We start from the raw sequence: 24,964 nt of genomic DNA, 5'->3' as shown, positions 1-24,964 counted from the left end.
CGCAACAGAAGAATTCTGTGGTGGAGTCTGCTCTGGTTGGCTACGGGCATGTGACTGACACGGTTTCCGCCTGTTTATAGCCTTCAAGAGTTGCTTTTGACCTCTTAGAAATCCCTCATTTGCGAACTCCCAGCGATCAGGATCAACTTTCTTGAAACCCTGCACATAAATCCCTCTTCAGCCAAGCACTTGTTTGACATCTTTCACCTCAACAAAGCACACATGTTCTTCGACCAAGTTAGGCTTAATAAAGTCATATACGAGTGGAAGAATCTCAATCTTGAAGGTAAAGATTCCATACAAAGAAGCTCCGGTTTAATACTTCAAACAGAGTCAATTCATGGCTAAAGCTAAAGCTATTCTGAAAACTGTCTCTTGATACCAATCATGGGACTTGACTTAATTGTTTATTTAGAAGAAAAGAAGTAAAAGGAAATGACCCTCCTATCATGGAATTCTCCAAGAGAATTGGCCTTCCAAGAGTTAACATCACAGATTAGTTCATCAAACTATTTGTAGCCTTATTGCATAAAGGACAAAGCAATTATCCATCTCTCACATCAATTTCTGCTAAATCCTCTTCTTTGTTTCTTTCTTCTAGTTTTCATTCTGAGTTCTACAACTCTTGTAGGTTGTAGTTCTAAATTTAGAACTGTTGATTTGGACCAATTTTGACTTTCATGAAACAATCACTTAATCAAACAAAATGTAGTAGAATTTTAGTGAGAAAACTCCGTAACAATTCCTATGCATCAAAAGTTCAAACTCTGTATAGAACTAGAACCATTACCTAGCTCATCATCGACACTCTCGATCATTTTCATGACTTCAAAGTGACAGAGGTCACAGGATATCGTCGATGCCGGACGGGTTTGAAGATTAATCTACTATGCTTTTCCTAATTTAGAGGACAATGTCTTGCGATCAACCTCTAATGGCACCAATGTTTGGGATTCTTTTGTCCTACCATGTCCCTAGGTATTATCCATCGACCCTCACCGATTGAAACGAGGAACTGCAACTACCGAAAAATTGGATTGGAAATGACAGAATAACGTGAATCAAACATAAATTAATCAAAGTAAACAGAGGACGGAAGGGCGTTACGTAGGTATTAAGCTGCCGCACGAAGCTAGAGAAATTGCTGTGCTTGAAGTACTTGGGCAGGAGATGCCGAGCGAAGTCCGCCGTGTTCCACACCACGAAGCTGTTATTCCCGGCTCCCCACGAAACGATCGCGTCGGTCGCCAGATCATCCACCACGTCGTACGTCTTGCTGAGGAACGGCGGCGGCGCACTCCCGTTCATCCCGGGGATCGCACCCGCCGTCGCCGCCACCGCTTCTCCATCTCCCCCGCATTTCTCCATCGCTCCTCCGCCCTCCTCGATGCGATCTAGCGGGCGGAAACAGATGTCGGAGATGAGATCGGAGTTCAGGGCTCATCATCCGATCGCACGAGAAGGTAAAGCCATCGTAGGGCTCCGTCCTCCTCTCTCGTTCCTTGTCGAACTGCCCCGGCGCTGTCTTTGAGCAACAAAGATATCTCAATGAATGGTGAGATAGCATCGGATGGTGATCGTACCGCTCACATTCAAAATGACGGATGGACCCACATGCTTAAAGGCGCGGTCCATGTCACCGGACGGTTCCGGTGCACGAATTGGATGACACCAATCGAAAGTTTAATTGGAGAGGTTCCGCGTACGTCATCGTAAAAGATGATTCCTTAATTAGCCCGCGACGACACCGACGTCTTTCCTTCGCAATGAATCAAAATACTATTATGTCCCCACACATTGTAAAAATTACCTCGATCACCAACGGTATGACACTATAATAAGTAAAAGGGCCCCACGTGTGCGGTTACGGGGGAGTCTGCTGTCGTGGAACGAACGAGCAATTTTGGTATTTCCCACCCGCCGTCGCTTCCCCGCCTAAACGGGAAGAGATGGGATTGGAGTACATCGTGGGCCCGATGCTGTGGCCCGGGTGGAGATGCTAGTTGACCTCCCGAATTATCTCACGTAGCAACGCTGGCCGTTGGATTAAGACCGGCAGTGCTGCACGTGAGAGCCGAGTGATCCTTTTTGCTTCAATGTATTGATTCGAATCAATCACTCTGTAATGTTGGCCGAGCAAAGGTCGTGTCAATTGTATCGTCAAATTTCAACATGACTTATTGCATTACCATCGCGGATCATGAAACGGGAAATAATCATAAATGATGTGTCATCTTACCACAATACTCTTAAAAAAGTAAAAGAATTTGATTTGACGTGGGCTACAAAATAAACGAAGTCCCTTATGTACATAAAGGCACTACTGCTCCATTCTAAAGCTGCAAGAGAGCCCAGAAGACTAATCATGAACATTAATCTAGATTGCTTGGATACTTGGCTGTTTGAACATTGATAATCTGTGGGCAAACAAATGATGAGAGAGCAAAAGAGAAATAAGATTAGAACAAAATATGTTTTTGGGAGGCTTCTGGTACGGATCCTCGAGAATGTTTGGGATACTCGAAGGATAAAACCTACGCAACACCGAGAAAAGGATAAGGAAAACTAAGCACAAAGGCATGGAATCGAAGTGAGACAATGTACATTGACATAACTTAAAACAGTTGCTCACCATGTAATCAACACGCCTTCCTTTTGTCCACCTTCAAGTGAATCTTAAACCATTTCTTCCGCCTTGTCCGGTCCCTAGACTTCTTTTCATCCTTTGGCTTCTTTTCTGTCGTTGGGCACTCTTCGTCACTTTTGGACCCATTGAAGGGACTGCTGATCTTGCTGCTACTTGAGTTTCTTTTTAAAGGTGAAATGGTGGTGTAGGAGGCATGAATAGTGTTCCTTTCCTTGAGCAGCTCATCGATCTGTAGCAGAAAATAATAACATATTTAGATCACAATATAAGCAGTTAAGAAATGGGGCTTTGCTCAGCAGTGTCAAATGGTGAACTCACTGCTTGCATTTCCTGTGCATACTTGTTGGTCATCTCTGTGAATCGGGCCAACACCTGTCAATCTCAGCATAGAGAAGCAGACTCGGATGAGCAAATGTCACCAAAAGTAAGTCACTGTAGTAGCACCATCCAGGATATGCATACAAACCTCTCTATATTCTGTCTCAAACTTAGACAACTCAGCCCTTTTGGTTAATATCTTTGCCTCCACATCCCGCAGTTTCTCCTTTTCCGCTGAAAACTGTTCGGCACACATAACTTCTATTGTGTAGTTGACACTTTTGAAGAAGTTGTCACCTTCAAAATTTTATTCAACAAGAATATGTAAGATATTAGCTGCAAAGCTCTATGTTAAGAAGTCAGTCAAATATATTGTGTAAATATACAACTTACCGTAGACAGCAAATACATGGGTGCCTGCTTTCAGTTCATTTACTTCACATGCTTGAAACCCATCCAATTTCTTGAAGAATTTAGCATCAGGATCTTTAGCAATCGCTATCTGGAGGTAAGAAACATAGGTAACCAAATAAAAGTGCATCATTCAGTAACAATCACCTTGTTTGGTTACAGAGTCACTTGCACAGAATTTAAACCAGTTAACCTCACCGAATGGCTTTGATCAAACCGATACACAGGAAAGCAAAGAAAGAACATTCCAGCAGAAGTAACCCTTCCGGTTTTAGTGCTGTCTTCCTGCACCAGTCTGGTTGTCAGATGAATATATCACAAGCTAAATGTGATCACCTAAAATATAAACCACACAATTAAGGAAACGATAACAAGATGGCAAGAATACGAGGAGAATTACAGAGGGAGGAAATAGTTGCAACACAGTTTTTTCAATTTTAAACAATTATTAGCTGATCCACAATATATACTATCTGCAAGAGGAAATGTTGGAACTTCTGAGAACCTCACAATTTGCATACCTCAAGCTCTAAAATATTGAGATCAGGATCAACCAATAGAGATTAGGTATTTGGGATTGGTTTAAAATCAAACCAATAGTCAAAAGATTAATATAGTTTTCATATCAGTTACATTAATCAAAACTCTGAAACGCCATATTAGAGATAATGCAGCAGTTGATTTCAGTACAAGCAAATATTGTTAATTTAAGCTGATGGACACTGATCCATATTAGGATTTATTTCTCTCATCCTGGCTGCATCCAACATAATAATTGGTAACTATCACTTGCTAAGGTCAAGTTAAATACATGACTCTCCCCAAGCCCGCATAGGTAGGAACCTCATGCAACATGCTGTCCTTTGTAAATCATGGAGCTACACATAAACAAGTAGGAAGTAAGATATTGTTCTTTCGTACACCAGATATCACACAAGGGCATCTGCTTTCTCTGTTAAAGCAACAGATTTTGATAATAAAAAGCATAAACAACAAAAGTTTGAGCTAAAAAATATGTACCGGTGATTGGAGGAGACACAACTGAAACATATTGGATGCCAGACAAAGCTAAAGGACACAAATAACAGAGATGATAAAGTAAACGAAAAGAATGCTATGTTGAACTCTCCACATGGTTGCATATGATCTCTTTTAGAACTAATCAAACAGTCGAGACAACAAAAGAAAATTAACAAGAGGCAATATACTATTGTTAATAAATTCACCAACATGATATGCTTACTTGTAATGCAAGACTGAGTCCACCATTTTCTTCCTGCTCAAAGTACAATAGCTGCAAATACATTACAAAAAATATAGTAAGAATAAAATTTCAATTCCTAAAAAGATGCAGTAAAATAGTAGAAGTAACCATCATCAATAAATTCCTAAAAAATAGTTCAACCCGCATAGCGCAAGCAAATAATCCATGAAGAGACAACTGGCTACCAATGCATATACATAGTTAGAGGTAAATTAACCTGGAACTTAAGTGAAGATGCATGGATTTGTTTTAACCTCTGTTCTGTTATGCATCTTAGATGCTAGACTTATAATTGGATCCCTAAGGTAATGACAAGTCAAGATCTTCTGATTTAGATATGCACCACCTGATCTGAATCAGGTTGCACTACCAGCAAAAATATGATCTATCCTGCTACAAATTTCAAGGTTTGGTTCATAAAAAACAAAATCATTCTTGTGTCAAGTTGTAGAAGCATGAAAAGCTATTAAATTATCCAATAACAACTCATAAATCCTGCAAAGAGTATGAACTAAACTTAAAGATAAATATCATGAACCATAGACCGTGAAGTTCTCAAAGGTCGATGACTTTTGGAAGTTAAGATCAACAAAGAAACAGAGATCTTATAGTCCTGGTTGGACCTTTCCATAGATTAATGACAATGAACTCAAACGCAATTTACTCTCATGGAATACTGCACAGCATGAGCTTGACAACCAGTTAAATTTTTTATAACCTTAGGTTTTGGCAGCACTTCCTTGCAAGTTCTAACTTATGTTTTATTTGCTAGTCATAGGCCACTATGATGACTCCGATCCATGTAAGACTCTTAAAAAGTTCCATTTATATAGGTTGAGCGCCTGATCAACCGCACAATATGTCAAAAAAATTTGCTTCTTGCAGTGGCAAAAGTACATGATGTATGCAAGGTGAAAACACCATGCAAGCTAACAAAGACTTCTATAATATAGTTCATCATTATGCTAACACGAGTGCGCTGGCAGGAGAGAGAAAAGGATAAAAAGGAAGGAATGATTGAAAAGGAAACAGATAGTGTATGCACCATTTTGCTTAAGCTACCAACAGTGGTCCTAATCATCATTGGAGATCCACAACAAACATTGTTACTTTGTTAGATCTTGGCACTGCAACTATTTCCCATTTGATCATGTCAAGATGAAAGAATGTACCAAGCAATGGAATGAAATTTCTCTTCCTAGAACGGTAGCAATTTAAAGCCTAAACCAGAACCCATTATGGAACTAATGGTACACCTGTTGTAACAACCAAACCAGTCTACTCAACGAAAATTAATAAGTAAGATTGATGCTTGAGGAGTACTGACACATACTCCAGTCTACAACCCTATTGGAAGTGGACCAGCATGTACTGGACCATGAAACATGGCCAATGACATTACTGAACAGTCTTATAGGACATGATACAGCCCAGGCACAACATTTGTGACATGTGTTTTTTATATATTGTCCAATTTCATAGCTTGTATAATGTAGGCAATCTATGAAAAATCCAATTCATATGAAGGGCAACAACCATTCATATAGATTGCAAAAAATCTAAACAAGAATACTTCAAACACAAATCACTAAGAATAAAAAGTGTCAATTATATGTTGACAATATTTTACATCTTTTGGAACCTTCTACATACAGATGACATACATTATACCATACTACATATTAACAATTTTTGGTGTGGATGGTACAAATGTCTCAATATGTTTCCAAGTATCATGTGTTGAGATTAAACAAGTATCCATGCTCACAGGGATGACAGAGGGTAATATTATTTGGTTACGTCGGTCTACTGACCCACTAAATCCAGGTTGGTTTTAACAAGGTTTGGGACACGTTGGGCATGGAAGTAGGTACATAAGTTGGAGTAAGATTTCAGTAAGGATACCTACCCATTGTCATTCCTAAAGAGAGTAGAGATGACAGCACATCAGGTTTTTCATATCCAGGTATATCCAACTCACTTGAATCAGATTCAGATACACTTTAATTAAGTTCAGGACAAATTCGGTTAGAAAGGTAATTATGTCAGGTTGGGGATTGGATTCAAGTGACCCATTGCCATCACTACATGTACAACAAGGGGACATCATCCATATAACAATCATTTTGAAGTGCAAATATTTACAGGTATAAGGTGATAAATCCAGAGTGTTAAGAAAATGAACTTCTTGACACTCCATAACATTAGAGTGAACTAAAAATCAATTATTAAAGATTCCTTTTCAGGTAATGTTCGAAGCTGCAAACATGTCTCGAAGAGATTCTTCATGGGAACCTCTTCTGATAATATAATTTTTATACTTCAAAAATTTTAACAGCATTCATTGCCCTGAATATTGTTATATATTAAATATATACATACAGTATGTATATATGCATACATAATGTAAATATTCAAAATTTTGACATAACCTTGAATTTGCTTTTTTCAGCTGAATAAACACGACAAACCACTCCCATCTGGGCTTCCCTCTCTGTTATTTCTACTGTGTAAAAGTGAGCAGACTGCTTTTCTACCTGTCCAGTATTGGAAAAGTAAATATTCAAAATTTTGAATGCAACAGTTCTAAAAGCAACAAGTGGAAATGTGATGATAACCTTTCTAGCAATCGACTGACCCAAAGGAAGTGAACGAATGATTACTGAGCCATTAAGCGCCTCCTCCAAAACAGTTGCAGATACAGTTGTCTTAATTGGGACTCCAAGTTTACTAACATGCAGTATATAGTCAGAGGTCTTTTGATAATTGGTGCAAAAAGAGCTACCAAAAAGTACAAAGATAATAGCAAGTTCCACTGACTGGTTTTACCTAAAAAGTGCAGCAAACATTGTATTTACAGTACCAAGACTTGAAAGATCAAGCTCCAATTCTTGGCTATCTGATTCAATAGCCTGAACAAAGAAATGTCAACTTCATGAATCTGTCTGGTGGCTTAAATGAAAGCAAGAAATAAATGATAAGGGTACAGAACACAAACTTTTACATAAAATATATGACAACATAGTAGATGGAGAAATCCCATATTAAAAAATAGTTTTAGTGATAGACAGAGACAGATCTGAATTATCATCTAATAGAACTAAATCCAACAGCAGCTGTGTAACTTGTATCACTAACCTCAAAACCTGATGTATCATATTGGCGCCGTTTATCTGGATCAGACAAGATATTGTATGAGAAGGTGACCTCCTTAAAAACATCAGCTGCTATAGGATCATTTGCATTTTTGTCAGGATGATACCTGCAAAATGAACAGAATACAAATACTATGACGGTCCTTTGTATCATCTCTCACCAAAAATATTTCAATTTCTGAGTATGCAAAGAAAATTATGTGGCCACCAGAGGACTGATAGGATGAGCATCAGAGACGCAACTAATGTTCTCTAGTGACATACAAATTAAACCATATCATAAATTACATACAACTTTTACAAATTTGAATGTTTCCACCACTTCAAGTGAAACAACAAGTTTCAGTGCCTCAGTTGTAATGATCATGATATATTCCAAATTGTTACGTTTTGTTGTGCATATAATTTTCTTCTACCTTGATTCAGCTTCAAGCATTTAGTTGTATACCAGCTAACTTGGATCCTGGGTATCATAGCCAAGCTTACAACTGGATCAGTATAAGGAGGCATTAAAGAACAAATTGGAAATTTTCTCCTAGCAAAATTAAATTTAAAGAAAATTGCCAAGCGAGATAGAGATTTATTATTGCAACTTAAATCACAGAGAAATATGTTCATTTACTTAAAACTCAAAGTACATATCCTACTTGAATTCTCATGGAAGAAAGAAGATACTTGAATTAACTAGATGAAAGACAATCTCTCAGCCTATGGAAATATTTTATAATGGTGAAATTAAACCATCTAAGAGATTGGAGTCGTCACTTAATGAAACTTTAGCACCAGAAAATTTTCTTCTTCACCAACATATCCACCTCTATTTGGAGCCATCTATTCCTGATCAGCACCAGCCAGCCTCACTGAGTTGGATTTTTTATGTGTATGGCCATGACACTATGACAGGCTGGCCTTATAATGTAATATAGGTTAAGAATTAACAAACTGGAATTTGGTAGAGAGCTGTAGTATATGTTAAGAATTAACAAACTGAGATTTGGTAGAGGGCTAAATGATTTAGATGACTTGTAGATAGTCCCAACTCATTGTAGCTAGTATCACTGATGTCATAATCAGCTATGAGTTTTATCGATCCCCATCCATCTGTTGACTTCCAGATATTTGCAGACTCAAAGGAGCTACAATTATCAGATATGTAAAAGATAATAGCTCAAAGTTTTAAGAAGCTTAGGCAGACTTGGCATACTATTAGTGTCACTGAAGAATCTTGTACCAAACGTTTTAAGTTCAATTCATCACTGAAATTTAGACTGATTTCTTTTAGTGTTATTCACCATCACTTGGAACCATTGCTATAGGTTTTCCTACAAAAGGTGGATATGACAGTTGTAAAACCAGTTGCAAATCCAATAAGCATATATAAAAATTTATTTATAATGTACTATGTATCTGAAAAATGTCTTTTTTCCGTCAAATGGTATGCAATATCAAATTACAAGTTATCATTTCTCCACGATAACATGAATAATAAAAAATCCTGGACATTTATGTATGATAGGAACGTTAAATTTTGTTGATACTTGTACCAATTGTTTGCCCTAGTTAGAACAAGATATCAACTCCATTCTGCAAGCTAGAATGGGCCATTTCAAGATAATACTGCAAGATCCCAACAAGAAATAGACACTCATTATTCGTCGCAGCGATGTAGAGGCAACAGGAACGCAGAAACAGCATCCTTAAAATCCCCCAGATTGAATTCAGGGTTCTTACTTGAGAGCCATTCTCCTGTACGCACTCTTGATTTCCTGCTCCGTGGCATTGCGAGGGACACCAAGAACTTCATACGGATCCCTTCTCTGCTGCTGCTGTTTATTGGTATCCCCTTTCCTCTCCGACTTGGAGGAAGAGAAACCCGGAGCCGGCATCTCTCTCCACCCAAAGCCAACCTGCAGGCTCTAACCCTAATCGCTCTCGGTGCCAAGGAATCGAACACCTCAACGCGATCCGAACCACGCAGAGAAGAACACAGATCTACCAGCCTAACACCCTCTCGCTCCCATCTCGAATCCCATCACGGCGGCGAACGAGATCCGTCGCCCCGTGCCCCACCGTGCTCTGCGATCGGAGAATACGAAGAAGAAGAGAGAGCCGAAGAAGAAGAGGAGGCGAAGAGGGCGAGAGGATTTGGAGAGCGGGGAGAGGGGAAGGAGAGGGTGGGGTTTCCACTGCTCCCCATGAACAGTGCAGCTGTTACCTTGTCCCTCTATGCTCACGCCAGCCGAGGCAACTTCTCCCTCACATCAACCGCTGATGCCGCATAAACCTTGTTCTGCGGGAAGACATCCACCGTCCATTGTTTCGTCAATGTCATCCGGCGGACAATCTTACGCGGGTGCTATTAAATGGACGAGGGGGAGCCATCAGAGCCTTTCTTCTTCGACTCAGTCTACACTTACCCAAGAAAAAACCCATTTGCAAATGGCGGGAGAGATCGGGCCCCGAGACCGATGAGGTACCTCGAAAAGGTAAGGAACGGGTTTGTGACGGCGACTAAGAGGGGGAGTGGAGCCATTGGTGTCCGTGGCAGCGGCGTGGAGCCATTGCAGCGGTTGTTCACCGGCCCAACTCACCGGTACCCAGGAAAACACCTGTTTACGAATGGAGTCGGTGTGGGGCCACGGAGGAGTGGGGAGATTAAAGGGGTGTCGGTGAGGCCCGACAGCTCAACCCAAGCGAGGGTGGGGCCCAAGATTCGAAATCTTGTCTTTTTATTGATCGCCGCTGCATTCAAAGCTCAAACAGGCTGTGGTGGGTTGCTTATTGGGATTAATTTGTGTTGGTGGCCTCTGCTTTATTGGGGGGTAAAGAGGAAATAATTATTATTTATGATAGATAAATCATATGATCCGTGCAATCCGATGTGGGTAGGATGGCGACGTGGTATGGACGAGACAAATTATGATGGATGTGTTGTCCTCGCGAACTGTCCCATTTGGCATGAAGCGTTCCGCCATCGGTTTGTTCTTTTCTTTTCTCTTTTCCGATTTATACCTTTTTATTTTCCTTGCGATTCGTCTTTTGTCTTATCCTAAAAACAATGAGAAATATGTTACCCATGACATGTTCTTGACTCATCTATGAACTACACTCTTCTTTTGGAATGATTTATGATTTCTCTGATTTTCCTAAAAATATATTAATCTTTATCTTTTATTTCATTTTTTAAAACGATATCCTTAATTTAAATTATTTCTCAAAAAATTTTAATCTACCATAGTGTTTTTATCACCACAACAAAAACATTATAGAATTTATTTTAAAAATATTATAAATATATTAAATCATTTGATATATTATATTATGATTCGAATATAAATACTATTAAAATTTAAAATAAAAAAAAATTGATAAGAAACTTTTTAGAGATATTTTGGATATTTTTTAAAATTAAGCATGTAAATGACAAAACCATACTTTAGTTCAAATGACAACATCATCATTTCTGTCACCAAAAATAAAAACTTGCATCAAAACACAAGAGAGGGAATCATACTACCAACATTCTTCTATACCTCTTAGATTAATGATGCTTTTTTGTCTTGATGCAAATCTCAAACACAATTATGCACATAGATTAATTGTATCCTTCAAGGACAACAGCAAGCAAAACTTTACATTGATTCTCTCTTTTGTTGATGATGGGAGTCACTGCTTTTGTTGAGTCAAATAACTGAGGAAGGTAGAGAAAACAACTTCAATTCCTTTTAGCAAATACTGGTGCCTCTCTCTCCATCTCAGTTGCTCACCTGCCAAGTTCAAATGTGGCTTCAGGAAACTCTTGACATCCAAAAACAAAGTTTGGATGGTCATAATTAGTGTATTTAGTCTGCTACTTGCTTGATAATGTGGAGTTGTGATGCAGAATCTAGTGGGATGAAGTCAGAAGTGTTGCAGTTGCTTCAATGCATTGCCCATATACTTGATCACTGTGAATGATTCATAAATCATTCATCATCTAATATTTAGAGAGTCAAATTATTTAGCTTTATCATCCAAGGTACTTAAAGATGTTGACTTTGTAAGTAATCTACTTGCATGGGCTGTCATCAGTTAAACACTTCCATCTCCTCCCACATTCTAACAGGCTGCACCAGAACAGACTGCACCAGAAGTTCCAACTTAATTCCATGATGTAGATCAGGTGAGAGTGCACTCATAATAATAAAATGATTAATGGCTAACCACTGTTTTCAACCAACCTTTATTGCATTACAAGATTATAATTAGCAACAGCAAGATACAATTTTATGATCTTAGAATCTCAGGTAGATGTCTAATAACAAGGAGAAGAGAATGTGATGTTCCATAATATAAACAACAGAAGTTATTCACCTATTTTACTAGGCTAAAACCATACTTATTTTTTTGGGTTTCAGCTATTATAAATAATAAATAATCTAATAACTCCTCTTATATGCTGTCTGGAGGATTCAGATTTGTGTCGGGGGACCATTTGGGAGTTTTTAGGAGCCGAACAAATAGATGTCTTTGACAAAAGCATCAACGACGATATATTCATCAAGGACGTTGAACCTCCTTGGCGTCTCCGATTCACCATCATACACATCAAGAAGATTCTATGATGATTAATTTATTATCACTTTTTACGCTATTATACGGAATATAACCAAGCAACAAATTAGACTGCTACTAAAATGAAACACTCTTCTTTGATATGGGTGGCTTCTCATCCCTCGTATTTATCTCTATTATTACATAATGATCTTCACATATATTTTTATTAGAAATTTGAAGCAATAATATAGTTTCTTTTTTTCAAAAAATAATAAATAAATGAACTACTAGAAATTTAACTACCACGGTCTCATGATCAAATATCTAATGATGGTATCAAACTTAATATATGAACAGGAATTATTGTATAGAAAAAGAGTGATAATAGAACAAAACTTCTCACTAATTTCTGTTGATTTTACACAGCTTGCTTGTTACTAAAAGGAATTTCTAGCTATTGAGAAAAAATGACTACAAGAATTAGTGATGAGTGATTGGAAGATTTAAAATAGAACACCTTTTGTATTGTACAAGGGTGGAACACCTTGCCTTGTACAGTAGAATCACTTCATGTTTTTAAATGCCCAAAAGATAAAAGAGAGCAGTGCTTTAGACACCCACAAGAGAACAATGCAAAAACTACTTTAATCAGCACAATGGTGCCATCTACTGAGGATGTAAGATTCATGGGATTAAGATCAGGCTTTTAATCTTTCCTAATGAAGGCAATCAGCTCTTCATTTGCACTGTCATATTTCAATCACAGGTAGTACACATCTCACATTTGCCTACTTTCTTTGTAACTCTTAATATGGGTCTTTGCTCTTTAATGCTTTATTGACAACTAAGACAGTATAAAATAATAGAAACCAAAGGCTTGTAATTGAAAGTTAACATCAGAAAGCCCAGGGCTAAAACTAAAGTGAGAGAGCCATTGTCCCTTAGTCATAAACAAAACAACAGTGATTGTGACAGGACTCTCCCACAACCATGGTTTTCTTTATATTCCTGAATAGCTTCCTCACCTTCTATGGGTTCCACTTCAAGCTTTCACACAGCTAAACAAGACCTTTTCCTTCTGAGAAGTTCCATCACAGCAATTCTCCCTTCTCTTGAAACTTTATCATAATTGGAGAGTGACAACCAAAGCCAAGGCTAAGTCATGAAACTAGAAAACTATTAAAGAAGGCTGGATTGCAGTGAAGGATCATCGCAAGGTTCTTTTTAAGTTGGTGGTGACTAATAAAGCTTGATCTTGAACAGAAGCAGTGAAGCTGTCAGGACAGTCATCTGTAAAGCTATCCTTTTAGCAACTTTTTGTTTGCCACAGGTTTCAAAGTCCCACAGATAGTTAACTAATCAAAATGGTTATCATAGCCATCCCCATCAATCAGTTAAAGCACTTCAGATTTTTTTCTCCCATGAAATAGAATTAGCCGACATTCTCCTGTCATGAATGTTTTAGCTTCTCTGGGCAAAATCATCACTCTGACATACCTATCTAAAGGCATTCCATATGTGCTTTATATGATCCTTTTCCCACCTACAATTCAGAGTTGCCATTTGGCGATTATGTTGCTTCCTAATTTTGAAGTATTCTACAAAATCTAAAGAATATCTTCACTAAATGCTTTTCAGCAGGCAGTTTTTCATGATTCACACACTTATCAGAAACACATCTCAATGATACCATCAGCAATCTACGAAGGACAGAGTTGGCAATCTACTTCTGCAGCATGTCTTAGATGGACTAATTGTTTTATTGGTCTGGTACATCTAACAGCATACTGTAGTATATTGGGCCTGAAAACAATTCACACCATATCATATGGGCACGTGATATCATATCCATGCTATGCACGGCTGTAATGTTTCTTGCAACCAGCTCATATACCACGTAGCATCAACAGATCTCTCTAAATCACACTCAAGAGACTGAGTCCAAAATTTATATGTAAGCTATGGAAAGAATCTCTTCTTTGATTGGGTTGGGCAATTGAGTGGGGAAGGAAAGAGGAAGAATGGAATGTCCTTGATGTCCTCTTTCGTCAACTGGAAGCCTTTATTGATTTAAATGAGGAAACAATCAATGGTTGGCACTTCAAGGACCTTCTAACACTTTTTTTCTATCAACCACAACGAAGATGATAGAGGAAGATGCATGTAACACAAGAAAGCAATGCTTCGGAGTTTGATCAAGCCTTGATTACAATGAAACAAACATCTAAAGAAAATTAAACTGCAAGCATAAAAGAAAAATATTAGGTCTTAAAGCACCATCAGCTAACTGCAATTTTGCTTCAAGAAATACAAGGCAGGGCCTGAATAATATGTCTTCCAAATGTAAGATGAAATAATATATAGTGAAAGATTTTTCACCAAGCTAATGTATTTTGACATTTGACAATTACCAATGGATTAACACATTGTTGCTGCCACAAGCTTCAAATTCAGTGTTTTCATTGTCATGACTGCTAGATTTCTGTAGTTTATGTGGTTGCTTGAAGTAGTATTTCCTAAACATATTATTTTATCAGTTGATTTGCTGTGCTAGATCGCCATAACTTATGAAAATAAAAACTTCGATTCATTAAAGAATATAACTGAAAAATCATAAGCAAATAGAGAATTGACCTTCAGGAGCTCGAATCTGTGGTGGGAAACTAAATGGCCAAGCATAAAACTTCAGCCATCCATCCAACTTCCAAGTGGTATAAAAGTCAAATAAATCTGCAAACGCAATTTTCTTCCTGCTGGCTGGGTGCTGAACTTGATGACTACTCACAAGTCAAATGGGACCAGGACACTGCAATATGCACTGTAAATTAGCAACAAATTAACAGTCAACCACTTTAAAAAAAGCTGATTAAAGTATGACATTGAGAACCTATGAAGCAAGCAAGTCTGCTGCTGTAAAAAGTTAAAACTCTGGCATGTCTGGGAGAATCCAACAACTTCTACAGCTTTAGCATATAATGGGGTCTGGTAGAGCTTATGCTCAACAACTCTTACTAATAAACCAAATTTTCTCTACAAAAGAACTAAACAGCTGTCTTGATGAAAGAGATATTGATATATTGTTGAATCTAGTTAATTGACTTAGTAAGATCTAACACTAGTAGGTACAAGCAGTGGCTTGAAAAGTACTAATAACAAGTTTTGTTTCCAATATCTACTTCAAAGAGGGAGCATAGTTGCTAACTATCATGGATACTTTGGTGTAGCATTCATAAGAGAAAGAAACCGAAGCTAGAAACTCAAACTACATGTTATAGATGGTTGGCATTGCAAATGACAATCAAATGATTCAACAAGCTCAGTGCTCATGTACAAGATTTTGCCGGAAAGTCAATGCTTCATGTAATCTTGGCAACCATTATCTAACTTTATGTGCATGCCATCTCTGTATCATGTGTTGAAGCCATCCAATATTTAACACCATCCTCTCACTCTGAATAATTATTTTTATGAGGTCATACAAGGACAGGTTCATTTTCTAAGCCCACAACACTGATTAAAATATAGAAGCTGAGTTGTGCAGTAGAGGGGAAACCAGCAAACTTGGGTTCTTTTAAAGCCAGTGGATCTTTTGAAGAGTCAAAGTCTGATTTCTACAAATCCCACCTTATCATCAAATAGTATTGTAATTATTCATGGCTAATGAGGAATCTTACACATTATATTTACCTTGGTCAAAGTCAAAGAACCAATTTAAAGAAACGTTTTGCTACAAAACTGATTAGTCATTGGCAATTGATTGGCTTATCCACATACAGAACTAAGAACTCTATATTCAGGAAATGAAGGAAGCATTTGATTTATTCTTCTCTGAAGGCCAAAGTCAACTTGGTGTTTTTATTATTATTTTCTTTTTATTTTCCTTGAATTGCTTTTTTTCCTAGTTTTCTTTGTTTTGTTATTACTTTTATTGCTAATATTGTTTTTTCTTCACTACTACTCTCTCCCTTCCTTTGGTCTTCTCCATCTCCAAGTCTTCCCTCTTCCAAATCACCAAGCAAACACAATAGAAAATGGAGGAAAGGAAGGAAGGGGAAGAGAGATTATATGGTCAACCTTGGGAAAAGGGATTGAATGGGAAGCCGCAAGCCCTTTTGGAGGTTCTCCAACGACCACCGCTCGTCTACCTCCGCCTCGAGCACCTCGCCTGTGTCCTCCATAGCGGCGGCGGAGATGGCCGTGGAGTTCCTCTGCCCCATCTCCCGCTCCCTCATGGCCGACCCCGTCATCGTCCCTCCCTCCGGCCACACCTTCGAGCGCAGCTGCGTCCAGGCCTGCGCCGACCTCGCCTTCTCCCCGCCCGGCCTCTCCCTCGAACTCAGCCCCTCCCCTCTCGTTCTCATCCCCAACGTCGCCCTCAAGTCCGCCATCCTCAGCTGGTGCCAGAGCATTGGCATACCGCCCCCCCAGCCCATGCCCCCCGACGCCGCCCGCGCCCTCGTCCGTAGCCTCATGCCCCCCTCCAGTAATCCACGTCCCTCCCCTCCTCATGCTGCCGGTGGTGATGGTAGTGGTGGTGGTGGTCATGGGAGAAGAGATCGAAGGGGTGAATTCATGCGGAGATTCGCGGCGTTCTCTTTCGACGAAGCAGAGGAGGCGGAAAAAGGTGAGGCCTCTCGATCGCCACACGGGTACGGTGGAACTGAAAGAGGAAAAGAGAAACGAGGTGAGCTCTCCAGAGCAGCAGCTGCCGCGGATTCTTACGGTGGAACTGAAAGAGGAAGAGAGAAAAGAGGTGAGCTCTCCAGAGCAGCAGCTGCCGCGGATTCTTACGGCAGCCGATACGACGAGAAAGGTGAGGCGATGCGAGCTTCTTCGGCGTCCTCGGATGGGGAGGGTGAGATTTTTGGCAGCAGATCGACGAGACCGGCCCAGAGTTTGAGGGGGGCGATGAATCCCAACGCCCCTTCCGCTTTCTCCGTTCGCACCAAGAATCAAGCTCCCTCCTTTTCGCAGCACTTAACCTCGTCGGCGTCCTCGTACCAGTCGTCTTCCTCCAATTCCTCCATCACCGAGGCCTTCGTCGAGGAAGCGCCCAAAGAGCCGCCGCCACCCGAAGTCCACAATCGGACCGCTACCAGTCTCCCCACGTCCCAGACTGCCGACGTCGGTGTGTCGGAAGAGGAGGTTCTGATTAAATTGATGGATACGGAGCTCTCCGAACAGGAATCCGCTGTGGTGTTGCTCCGGCAAGCTACCAAGGAGAACCGCAAGCGCCGGATCGACCTCTGCACGCCTCGCCTCCTCGCCGCGCTCCGCTCTATGCTCCTCTCAAGCAGCGCCGCCGTCCAGATCAGCGCGACCGCCTCATTGGTGAACCTTTCTTTGGAGCCTGAGAACCGGGTCCGCATTGTGAGGTCAGGGGCAGTGCCGCCGCTCGTGGAAGTGCTCGAGGGCGGGTACCCGGAGGCCCGCTACCACGCCGCTGGCGCTCTCTTTAGTCTGGCCCTCGCTGACGAAAACAGAGCGGCGATCGGCGTTCTTGGTGCCATCCCGCCGCTGCTCGACCTCTTCTCCGTGCCCTCAGCCGACGGCCTCCGCGCTCGTCGCGACGCCGGGATGGCGTTGTACTACCTCTCCCTCGCCGGCGCCAACCGTTCGAAGATCGCGAGAGCTCCAGGGGTGGTGCGGGCCCTGCTCTCGGTAGCGTCGGAGAGGGAGGTGTCCCCGGGAGGGACGCCGTCGACGACGCAAGGGCCGGGATTAGCGAGGCTGGCGATGATGGTCGTGTGCAACCTCGCCGGTTGCAACGAGGGGCGGGCGGCGCTGATGGATGGCGGGGCAGTGGCGTCGGTGGTGTCTCTTATGAGGTCGCCGGCGGCTGCCGCGGTGGAGGAATACTGCGTGGCGGCGCTATACGGGATGAGCCGCGGGAGCCTCCGTTTCCGCGGATTGGCAAGGTCGGCGAGCGCGGAGCCGGTGCTGACGCGGGTGGCGGAGGGCTGGGTCAGCGGCGGCGAGATGCGGCGGGAGATGGCCAAGAAGACGCTTAGGGCGCTGAGGGGGGACGACGAAGACGACGCCGAGCCGTCGCTGTCGATGGGGTTCCCGGCGGACGACGACGGCAGCATCGTCTCGGAGGGGATGATGTCAATTCGCAGGCGGCCCAATTACTATGCTAACCCGCCGCGCATGAACTCGGCCGAGTTCTGACCGAGTCTGGATGACTCGGTCTTCTCTATATTTAATTCATTTGTAGCCCTTAATTGGTTTATTTTAGTGTGATGCGTCACATCACATTGTCCTCTATATATTATTATTAATTTGAGTTTGTGGGAACTTTAAAGTCAAGTTTTGATTCATAAATGTGTAATAAATTTGGAAGATAAGGAGTAGAAATAAGGGATATTGGATGCTTGTTTCAAATTATGTGGACATTTCTATCTCTATGACTTTATCATTGAGTTAAATTTGTATTGCAAACATGTTCTTTGGTGTTTTTATAATATGTTTGATGTAGTCAATCTAAGTTCTAGAAGAGTTGATTAGCTGATAACAAATATTTAAACATTTTTTTTATTTGATCGAGATGAGATAACTAATTTATTATTTTTAATATATTTAAAATTATAAGTGTCGCCTCTTGATTTTTGTTTTCACATGATTACAACATGTGAAAAAAAAATCAAGAGTCAAATAAATAAATATTATTTTTATTATATATATTATAAATTATTTATTCATCAAAATAAAAGTTAAAAATAATCATAGCTCTTATTAAAAAATATTATGATATTAATTCAGAAATAAAATTTAGAAAGATATGTTTTTAACAAAATCTGATCTAGTGAGAGATTATTTTAAAAATAAAGAATAAATTAAAAAAAAATTAGTAATACTAAATAGAAACTCTTATAAGTTGACTATTAAATAAATATATTTTTAAAAATTAATCATCTCACTGGCATATATCCCTCGTTCGTTAAAATGAGCGGATGAAGAAATCATCCAACTTGATTATCATTAATTCTCAAAAAAATTATTTTATTTGCGCTTGATAAGAAAATAAAATCATCGATAATATGGAAGATGAAATAATATATCAAAGCATCTTAATTTATATTTTAAATATTATTGATATCAAATAATATCACTCAATCCTTAATTGGGTTGAATTGATAATGAATTGTAATACCTTGTTGATTAGAAATATTATAATAATATATATTAATTAAGGGTTTAAAATTGTATTAAATATATTTTTTAAATTACTAACTATTTTATCTTCCATGAATTATCATCGTTCTAAACTATATATATATATATATATATATATATATATATATATATATATATATATATATATATATATATATATATATATATATATAATATAATGCAAACAATCATATCAAAATGAGATGGAGTCGCAGCTGGGAAGGCTCCGTCGCTTGGCTACTATATAAGAAGTGTATCGGAGTGCGGGAGAAGTGAGGCTTTGCATCCCAACAACATGCCGGTGCCGGCAGGGTTCGTCTTCAACCCGAGCGACCAAGACCTGTTGTGGTACTACCTCGCGCCCAAGGTGCTCGGACGACGCATTCCCGATAAGGCGGCCGTGAAGGAGACGGACATCTACCACGTCGACCCTGACAGGCTCACCAGTTAAGTCTCGTCGCCATCTTCGTCTCCCTTTTTTTCGTTACTGCCTCAGCTTGATCTGTGGCTTTATATTGGTTCTTGAATCCAACTTTTCTTTCTGGAAGACGAAGCGGCTCCAAGAAATCTGTTCTAGAACCCCCAAATTTCTCGGTGGTTTCGCTGAAATAAATGGTAATGATCCGACGATTCTTGTTCAGATTAACGGTAAATGTAGCATTACACGTTTTTGAATCCAAACTTCTCGGTGGTAACCTCAAAATGGACGGCACTGATCTGGTTATTCTCGTTTTGTTTGGTGGCGAATGTAGCACTACATCTGCTCTTGAGCCCAAATTTCTCAGTAGTTTCGCTGGAACGGATGCTAATGGTCGGACGATTCTTGTTTAGATTGACGGTAACTGTAGCATTACATCTGTTCTTGAATCGAAACTTCTTGGTAGTTTCCTTGAGATGGATGGTACGGATCTGATGATTCTCATCTCGTTTTGTTTGGGGGTGAATGTAGCACTACATCTGTTTTTGAACCCAAATTTCTCCGTAGTTTCGCTGGAATGGATGCTAATGATCGGAATTCTTGTTTAGATTGACGGTAACTGTAGCATTACATCTGTTCTTGAATCGAAATTTCTTTGTAGTTTCATTGAGATGTATGGTACGTATCTGATGATTCTCATCTCGTTTGGCGGTTTATGAAGCTTGACATCAGTTCTTGAATCCAAACCTCTCAGTAGTTACGATGATGATTCTCGTTTAAGTTTGGCATTACATCTGTTCATGAATCCATATTTCTCAGTAGTTACCATTAAAATGGATGAAAACTATGTGATGATTCTGGTTGAGTTTGACGGCATATGTAGCTTTGCATTTGTTCTTGACTCCAAACTTCACAGCAAACAGATGGTAAATGCAATTCTCATTTAGTTTGGTGGTATATGCAGTCTGTTCTTGAATCCAAATATTTCAGTAGTTGCAATAAAATGGATGGTAATGATTTGTTTGTTCCCGCTCAGTATGTTGGTATATGTAGCCTTGTGTTCTTGAACCCAAACATCTCATTCACTTTGGTGGTCTTGCATGCAGTAAATACTCGTAGTTCTGATGGGAAGTGGGATTACTTCTTTGTGCGAAGGGACCTCAGCGAGAAGAGCCGACGCACACCAAATGGGTTCTGGAAGGAAGTGGGCGAAGTGGAGACTATCAATGCCGTGTTCTTGGGCGGCATAATTGGATTCAAGAGGTCTTTTGTGTTCGTCGAAGGAACAGAGGACGATCCTGGGGCGATCACCCGTTGGGAGATGGCGGAATACCGTCTCAACCAGGAGAGGCATCTGCTGAGGAACGACGACAACCCTGAGGTTGGATCGCATCTCTAAAGTGAATTATTGTTCTTACCGATGCTTCATAGTTGATGATTATAGCATCTACCATTGATGTGCAAGTTTCTTGCTTTTATATTAATCACAACCCACTGGATAGAATCTCATGATTCTGAGCTCTTCATGCAAGATTTTAGGAAAACATTTACTTCAAATCTTCTACTTGTTATGTATTGCTTTTTGCTCATTATGCTCATTTACTATGATTAACAATTGCTGTGAACTCTGAATCAAGTTACTAACAATGAAATTGTTGAAGTTTTACTTAGGGCAATCCAAGTCAATTAGTCATGACTAACATCGATGAGATTGGATACCAATTCAACCAAAAAGTTTAAACCATGAAGCTTTGAGTCAAATCCAATATTATCATCCAACTCTCTCGATACTTAGCAACGGAAGATCACTCTTTAATCATCTTTCAATTTTCATCTATATATTTGGCTAATAGAATGTTACTATGGAATCAAATTGGGAGTGAGATTGAGACTGCTGTTTTCTGCCACAATTTCTTGCTCTTCCTGGTTCAGTTGCTTTTGTCTCTTCATATGCTTGACTTTCTCATTGCCCCGAAATCTGGCCATCACTTTTGTGGAATTATGCCTTCAGTAGACTTGTTCCGGTAGACAATTATAATAACATTTAAAAGACAAGCAGCTATTTTTCATTTTCTTACGTCACAAAAAGTGAACAATCAAGTGTCCTCTGTTGGCTGACCATACTTGATGTTTTTGTAGAGGAACAACTATGTCGCCTGTAGAGTATATCTGGAGAATGAACCAATAAGTGAGTGCACCGTAGACTCGGCCTGTCGCCAAGATGCTGAAGAAGAAGAAGACGATGATGATAATGAGAATACCGAAGTGGACAGCAGCGGAGTGAGGAAATGAGATGTGACCGAAGAATACAATTACCCAGTTGCCCCAGCCCAGGTTGCGGCACTGAACTGCTTGCTCTTAGTTGTTTAGCCAGCTTCCGCTTACATCTTGTTTTCCTCACAAGGGTTCCTGGACTTGGTGACAATTGATCTCCAGCTGGTTACTAGTGTCATTCTTTAAATCAAAGAATTCTGACATTAGCATGAGCCAAGTGTTAGGTTTTGACAGAGTAAAAGAAGATATGACTGGAATTTCTCCTTTAGTTTACTGTGGCCTCTCCATCGTTGTTTTTGCCAAGATTGGTAGGTATGCCAGAACTTTTTGGTAGCTGCAGATTTGAAAACTTGGCAATTTTGTAGAACAACTTGAGGAATTTTATCGAGTGTTACACTCGAGCAAAAGTTGTTTGGGCAATTTATCGAAAAAAAAATATCATACAAATGAGGTTTTATCAAATGGCACTCTCAAAGGGCTTTTTTTTTTTCTAATTGAATCAAAATCTCTTCTATAAAATCAAATAATGATAGACAATATCTGTTGACCTTGTTTGACTTTGGGTTTTTGGGGTTGAACCAATTTGTTTGATATGAATCAAACCAAATCATTTTAAAATAAATTAATTATTTAATTTGTTCAATTTAGACTTAGATTAGCCCTTGTTTTCTTCCAAATTATATTGTTAAACTTCATTCGATATTACTAACTTTCTTGTCATTGATCATAATTGTCGTAAATGTCAACGCTTTCCCATTGGATCTTGATGGTCGTATAGTATCCTTTGTCGATGAGGCAAGAGATCGTCGTTGCCATCTCAATGAGTGTACGTAATATCTTTTATTTTTGAATTATTTATGATAATGATAATTTTTTGTTTAATTATTTTAATAATAATTTATTTAATTTTTAGGGGGGAGAGTGTAATATTCTTTATTTTTAAATTATTTATGATATACATATTTTTTTATTATTTTAATGAGAAGTTATTTTAATAATTTCTTATACTAAATAAATTATCATTAAAATAATAAACAAATAAATCATATATATCATTAAAAAAAAAAAAAAAAAAAAAAAGAACATTACACCATTGATAACTGCCAATGTCATTATTGGGGCAAGAGATTGCCTTGCTTTCTTATTGAGCCTCGATAATCATGGTCAACATCAGGATATGACATCACCGTCCACATATCCATATATCTAAATAAACTCTCTTTTGATATATAAAAAATTACCTTATTCTTAGTTATCAATTGCAACCTAAAGTTGATAATATTTCAATTGTTGATACTCACCCGACCCCAATTTTCAAAAACGAGATGATGCGATACCATAAAAATATCCACGTGCTTGCATAGCCCTATCTATTAACAAATTAGTAAGACTGACAATCAAAATTAATTTGTACTAGACTTTTTATCCATATATAGAAAAAATGAGATTTATATTACCATCAAAAGTGATACATAGCCTCTTAGATATTCAGTCAACTCAGTGCTACCGTCAAAAGTGATACATAGCTTCAACGGTAAAAATCTTAATGATAATATAAGAATGTACAATCAGTCAAATCAGATCGATTGAGTCAATAAAAAAGATATATCTAATTTAAAATATATTTTTATGATTTTAAATAAAAAGAGCACATGGTGAAAAGCAGACATTGTGGCGCCCGCCATCAAGTAAAACATTAGTATTAGGTTTTCTTTTATATAACTTACCCAAATCGTTTTGGAATCTGTATTTTCCTCATAGCAAGAGAAATCATAAGTGGCTCAAAACTGTGCCACCACAATGGGGACTGAAAACATCATTCCCAGTGAAGCATGGAAGTCAGCAGACTCCATGCCGCTGGTTATAATGAATGCAGTTGTACAGGTTCAACACGATAGAACTCACTGCGACCATAAGAGCAAATCGATCATATTTGGCTACCTCAGACCAACTTCAGGTTCGAGTCATTTGGCTTCCGTGAACCAAATTCTCATTCCATATACAACCTTTTTTCTAAGCTTTTGAATAATATTTATTGAGTCTATTTAGTCCAGTTGTTTATTGAATCGATTTGATTCAATTAGAATCAAGTAGAGATTTATTTAATATTTATTTATTATTAAAGTCCATCAAGTAGATGGACTCTGGATAAAACTCTATAAATATGGATATAATTGTTTCTTTTCAGTAATCTATGAAAAATATTATTCTGTTCTTTTGACAAATCATAGGAGGTCGATCCCCTCGAAGCGATCGAGGAGGCCGATCCCCTCGAAGCGATCATTATCATCCCCATTTCTCCTCTTTCTCTTCTTTTTTTTTACGATAAGATTTTAGGGTCTTATCATTTGGTATCTGAGCGAAGATAAGACTTTAGGGTCTTACCATTTGGTATCAGAGCCTACGATAAGATTTTAGGATCTTACCATTTGGTATCAGAGCCTACGATAAGATTTTAGGGTCTTATCAATACACCACGAGAAACTTCACCTGTGACATCAGAGTAAAGCAATAACATGAAATCAGATGGTATTTATTTCAAGACTCCAATAAGAACATCAGCTATATAGAGAATCTTACAGCGTTTTACATGACAATTTGTGTTTGATCACCGATTCGGCTACCTTTTTTTGAGTCCATCCACATATATTTATGAACTGCAATATATAACACTTGTGCTACGTGGGAGATGCAGCTACACGCAACCTTTCGGAACTTGGGAGCAGAGGATCCCAACCCTACTGTGTAACGCAGCATGCAGCATC

General features: G+C 39.1%; 4 protein-coding genes and 1 long non-coding RNA gene across 6 annotated transcripts in view; 2 read left to right on the top strand and 3 right to left on the bottom strand.

The window, feature by feature from the left end:
• Positions 1 to 1,512, bottom strand: part of LOC135617450 (heat stress transcription factor A-1-like) — a 2,587-nt gene extending 1,075 nt beyond the window's left edge. The window contains exons 1-2 of the mRNA XM_065117656.1: positions 1,108 to 1,512; positions 1 to 159 (exon numbers count right to left, since the gene is read on the bottom strand). The exon at positions 1 to 159 is cut by the window's left edge and continues 1,075 nt beyond it. Of these exons, the coding sequence (XP_064973728.1) occupies positions 1 to 159; positions 1,108 to 1,368 (420 nt within the window). The 5' untranslated portion in view covers positions 1,369 to 1,512. The remainder of the gene's footprint in view (positions 160 to 1,107) is intronic.
• Positions 1,513 to 2,360: 848 nt separating this feature from the next.
• Positions 2,361 to 9,880, bottom strand: LOC135617454 (chaperone protein dnaJ 16-like). The gene is made up of 12 exons (XM_065117668.1): positions 9,527 to 9,880; positions 7,779 to 7,902; positions 7,470 to 7,552; positions 7,259 to 7,370; positions 7,073 to 7,177; positions 4,620 to 4,670; positions 3,575 to 3,661; positions 3,359 to 3,467; positions 3,114 to 3,262; positions 2,966 to 3,019; positions 2,633 to 2,876; positions 2,361 to 2,534 (listed from the first exon to the last, which is right to left on the bottom strand). The coding sequence occupies exons 1-11, from the start codon at positions 9,679 to 9,681 to the stop codon at positions 2,640 to 2,642; spliced, it is 1,266 nt and encodes a 421-aa protein (XP_064973740.1). The 5' UTR covers positions 9,682 to 9,880; the 3' UTR covers positions 2,361 to 2,534; positions 2,633 to 2,639.
• Positions 9,881 to 11,304: 1,424 nt separating this feature from the next.
• Positions 11,305 to 16,545, bottom strand: LOC135617448 (uncharacterized). The gene is made up of 3 exons (XR_010488745.1): positions 16,406 to 16,545; positions 14,966 to 15,137; positions 11,305 to 11,562 (listed from the first exon to the last, which is right to left on the bottom strand). It is a non-coding gene; the product is annotated as an uncharacterized LOC135617448 (long non-coding RNA).
• LOC135617440 (U-box domain-containing protein 38-like) lies at positions 16,424 to 18,736 on the top strand. 2 transcript variants are annotated; one of them, XM_065117647.1, is made up of 2 exons: positions 16,424 to 17,015; positions 17,085 to 18,736. In XM_065117647.1, the coding sequence occupies exons 1-2, from the start codon at positions 16,424 to 16,426 to the stop codon at positions 18,500 to 18,502; spliced, it is 2,010 nt and encodes a 669-aa protein (XP_064973719.1). In that variant the 3' UTR covers positions 18,503 to 18,736. The 2 variants fall into 2 exon arrangements, with proteins under 2 accessions (XP_064973719.1, XP_064973713.1); XM_065117641.1 differs by having other exon boundaries at positions 16,424 to 18,736.
• A 1,051-nt stretch (positions 18,737 to 19,787) lies between these two features.
• On the top strand, positions 19,788 to 22,354 carry LOC135636589 (NAC domain-containing protein 2-like). The gene is made up of 3 exons (XM_065148398.1): positions 19,788 to 19,953; positions 21,032 to 21,306; positions 22,065 to 22,354. The coding sequence occupies exons 1-3, from the start codon at positions 19,803 to 19,805 to the stop codon at positions 22,215 to 22,217; spliced, it is 579 nt and encodes a 192-aa protein (XP_065004470.1). The 5' UTR covers positions 19,788 to 19,802; the 3' UTR covers positions 22,218 to 22,354.
• The last annotated feature ends 2,610 nt before the right edge of the window (positions 22,355 to 24,964 follow it).

Source organism: Musa acuminata, chromosome BXJ1-3 (genome assembly GCF_036884655.1).
Source record: "Musa acuminata AAA Group cultivar baxijiao chromosome BXJ1-3, Cavendish_Baxijiao_AAA, whole genome shotgun sequence".
Classification (NCBI taxonomy): Eukaryota; Viridiplantae; Streptophyta; class Magnoliopsida; order Zingiberales; family Musaceae; genus Musa; species Musa acuminata.
Note: the sequence above shows the minus strand (reverse complement) of the source record. Positions and strands in the feature narration are given on the sequence as shown.

Coding starts and splice junctions, on each gene's coding strand:
- LOC135617454 (XM_065117668.1), bottom strand. CDS start 9,681: ATGCCGGCTCCGGGTTTCTCTTCCTCCAAGTCGGAGAGGAAAGGGGAT. Junction 7,371..7,469: donor ATGTTTGCTGCACTTTTTAG/GTAAAACCAGTC, acceptor ACTGCATGTTAG/TAAACTTGGAGTCCCAATTA. Junction 4,671..7,072: donor CTGAAAAAAGCAAATTCAAG/GTTATGTCAAAA, acceptor ATGTATTTGCAG/CTATTGTACTTTGAGCAGGA.
- LOC135636589 (XM_065148398.1), top strand. CDS start 19,803: ATGCCGGTGCCGGCAGGGTTCGTCTTCAACCCGAGCGACCAAGACCTG. Junction 19,954..21,031: donor CGACCCTGACAGGCTCACCA/GTTAAGTCTCGT, acceptor TCTTGCATGCAG/TAAATACTCGTAGTTCTGAT. Junction 21,307..22,064: donor GGAACGACGACAACCCTGAG/GTTGGATCGCAT, acceptor ATGTTTTTGTAG/AGGAACAACTATGTCGCCTG.
- LOC135617440 (XM_065117641.1), top strand. CDS start 16,424: ATGGGAAGCCGCAAGCCCTTTTGGAGGTTCTCCAACGACCACCGCTCG.